General features: G+C 49.1%; 1 protein-coding gene across 1 annotated transcript; it reads left to right on the plus strand.

Moving 5' to 3' along the window:
• The first annotated feature begins 649 nt into the window (after positions 1 to 649).
• foxc1a (forkhead box C1a) lies at positions 650 to 2,742 on the plus strand. Its single transcript, XM_088319852.1, has one exon. It carries the CDS (start codon positions 835 to 837, stop codon positions 2,278 to 2,280), a length of 1,446 nt encoding a protein of 481 aa, XP_088175978.1. The 5' UTR covers positions 650 to 834; the 3' UTR covers positions 2,281 to 2,742.
• Positions 2,743 to 2,944: the final 202 nt, after the last annotated feature.

Below are 2,944 nucleotides of genomic sequence, written 5' to 3' on the forward strand. Positions count from 1 at the left end.
GCAATGAAAAGTAGTGCAATAAGATTAGCAGCAACTAAAATTCGGCAAGATGTATAATTTTACAAATTTGAGCACTTATTTAGGGTGGTCATTGCTCTGTGGAAGATATCGTCCCTGAGCCTTTGTGTCCTTAATGGTGGTGTCGGCTAGGATTCGAGGAGTCCCTTATAATGTTGACGGCTTTCCTGCGTTCCTCTGGACACAATTTCAAATAAACTTCTTGAACATTTATTTTTAATTATCTGTGTTTATCGTTAATGTTGACTTTGTTTTGTGTATGGAAGGGGATCAATTCACGTGTGGCCCCTTGTCAAAGATTTTCCTTGCCTGTATACAGGTTTCAGATCAGGGGTGTTGGAATTGGGGAATTGGAATTGGAGCCTGTGTTTTTTGGTTATGGGTTTTATGCAAATAAGTAGGACTTGACCTGACAGACGATGGTAACAATATAACAAATTTGGGTAATATTTACGCATTTGCAAAAGATAATTCGCTCTCTGATTGTTGTGACTCGACACAGGCCTGACATGCATTGGTTACCCCCTCCTTCAGATATCCCCCCTCCTTACTCTCTTCAGCACTTTCTATTGGATACTGGTGGCCATAAGCGAGGAGGAGCTTCACTGGCAGCAAAAAAGGAGGAAAGAATTTAACTGCGCAAAGTCCTGGGTGCTGACGGATGTCCAAAGTCCAGAACTTTTCCAAACGCTCTGAGATGGGGACTGCTTAAAGCAAGCTCATTCCCTCCCTTATATTTTTTAATCCCCCAAAAGACAGCTGTGAATCGATTTTAAGGAATCTTTTTTTGTCTTCCTCGGTGGAGGAGCCGAAACCATGCAGGCGCGCTACTCCGTCTCCAGCCCGAACTCCTTGGGCGTCGTGCCGTACATCGGCGGCGATCCAGGCTACTACCGAGCGGCAGCCGGCGGGGGCTACACGGGTATGCCGGCACCCATGAACATGTACACCCACGCCGCGCACGAGCAATACCCGGCTGGCATGGCGCGCGCATACGGACCGTACGCCCCCCAACCTCAACCCAAGGACATGGTGAAACCCCCGTACAGCTACATCGCGCTCATCACCATGGCCATCCAGAACTCGCCCGACAAGAAGGTGACCCTCAACGGGATTTATCAGTTCATCATGGAGCGCTTCCCTTTCTACCGGGACAACAAACAAGGCTGGCAGAACAGCATTCGCCACAATTTGTCCCTCAACGAGTGCTTCGTCAAAGTGCCGCGCGACGATAAAAAACCCGGCAAGGGCAGCTACTGGACTCTAGACCCGGACTCGTACAACATGTTCGAAAACGGCAGCTTCTTGCGCAGGCGGCGGCGCTTCAAGAAGAAGGACGTGCTTAAGGAGAAAGAAGACCGGCTTCAGAAGGACGCACCACCCCGTCAACAAACCCAGCAGCAGAACCGGGACCAGCAGGAACAAACCGGCACTCAGCCCGTCCGGATCCAGGATATTAAAACGGAGAACGGCACCGTGACCCCACCGCAGGCTAACTCGCCGTCCTTGAACGCAGTGCCCAAAATCGAGAGCCCGGACAGCAGCAGCATGTCCAGCGGGAGTCCGCAAGGTAGCATCCCGTCGAATCGCTCCATGGTAGGCATGGAGGCCGCGGAGCAGCACCAGCACCACCACCAAGGTTTCAGCGTGGACAACATCATGACCTCCCTTCGGGGGTCTCCGCAAGGTGCAGGTGAGCTTCCCCAAGCAAGGACAGCTGGCATCGCACCGTCCCTGTCGCTCAGCTACTCCCCGAGCCAAAACTCGGCGTACGGCTCTCCGTGCAACCAGAACTCCATCTCCACTACCTCCAACGCCACCTACCATTGCAACATGCAGGCGATGAGCTTGTACGCTGGAGAACGGGCGAGCCACCTGGCTGCACCCGTGCAGGACGAGACCCTGCCAGACTACTCGGTCACCACCACCACGTCGTCTTCCTCCCTGCAGGGCCACGGCGGCCTAGGCACAGGCCAGGACGGGCATCCACACTCGCACCAGGGCAGGCTGACATCGTGGTACCTGAACCAAGCCGCCGGGGACTTGGGTCACCTTGGGGCCACCTACCCGGCGGCTGCAGCGGCTGCCGCAGCGGCGCAGCAGCAGAACTTCCATTCTGTTCGGGAGATGTTCGAGTCGCAGAGGATCGGCTTGAATAACTCGCCAGTCAACGGGAATAACAGCTGCCAGATGTCCTTCCCGACCAGTCAGTCCATCTATCGCACTTCGGGAGCTTTTGTCTATGACTGCAGCAAGTTCTGATCCAAAAACAGAAAGAGGAAAACAAGAACAGAGGCCTGAATAGTTTTACCAATACTGTCCGACTTAAATAGACTAATATGAGACAGAAAACAAAAAACAAACAAAAAAGACTTGATCTTTCTAAACAGTGTTACCGCAAATAACACGTAAGTTTCTCTCTTTTACTTTATATGTTAAAATGTTTTTTTTTTCATGGACGTGTAACTTGCATATAGTAATTTATTTTCAAACTGTAGCCAGGATATATGGACCAAAGACACACAACACAACCACGCGCACACACACGCACGCACACACACGCTGACTTACCCCCCAAAAAGTGTTCCATTATAAAAGTGACTGAAGGAACGTGTATATCGCCGTATACTATCTGAAAGATTCTTCACATGTTGATAAGTATTTTTATTTTATTTTTTTGAAGGATTTTTGTCTGTTTGTTTAATAAATTGTCATTTTATGTGAGATCGAGACCGTTTGGTTTCTTGCAGGAATGAAATAAAACGGCTGGTGATATTTTACACCAAAAGCCTTAGACAAAAACCACCAATAATACATTCAAAATAAATCGAAATGGTAATTAAAATTGTAATTATTTAATGAAAAATACATATTAAATCAGTGCCGTTTTCGTTATGCAAATAAAACTGAGCTCAATTCGGACGCT

Source organism: Urocampus carinirostris, chromosome 1 (genome assembly GCF_059441175.1).
Source record: "Urocampus carinirostris isolate Australia breed hairy pipefish chromosome 1, RoL_Ucar_1.0, whole genome shotgun sequence".
In the NCBI taxonomy this organism is placed as follows: Eukaryota; Metazoa; Chordata; class Actinopteri; order Syngnathiformes; family Syngnathidae; genus Urocampus; species Urocampus carinirostris.

What these genes read in the sequence shown, in the direction of transcription:
- foxc1a (XM_088319852.1), top strand. Translation starts at nt 835, where the DNA reads ATGCAGGCGCGCTACTCCGTCTCCAGCCCGAACTCCTTGGGCGTCGTG.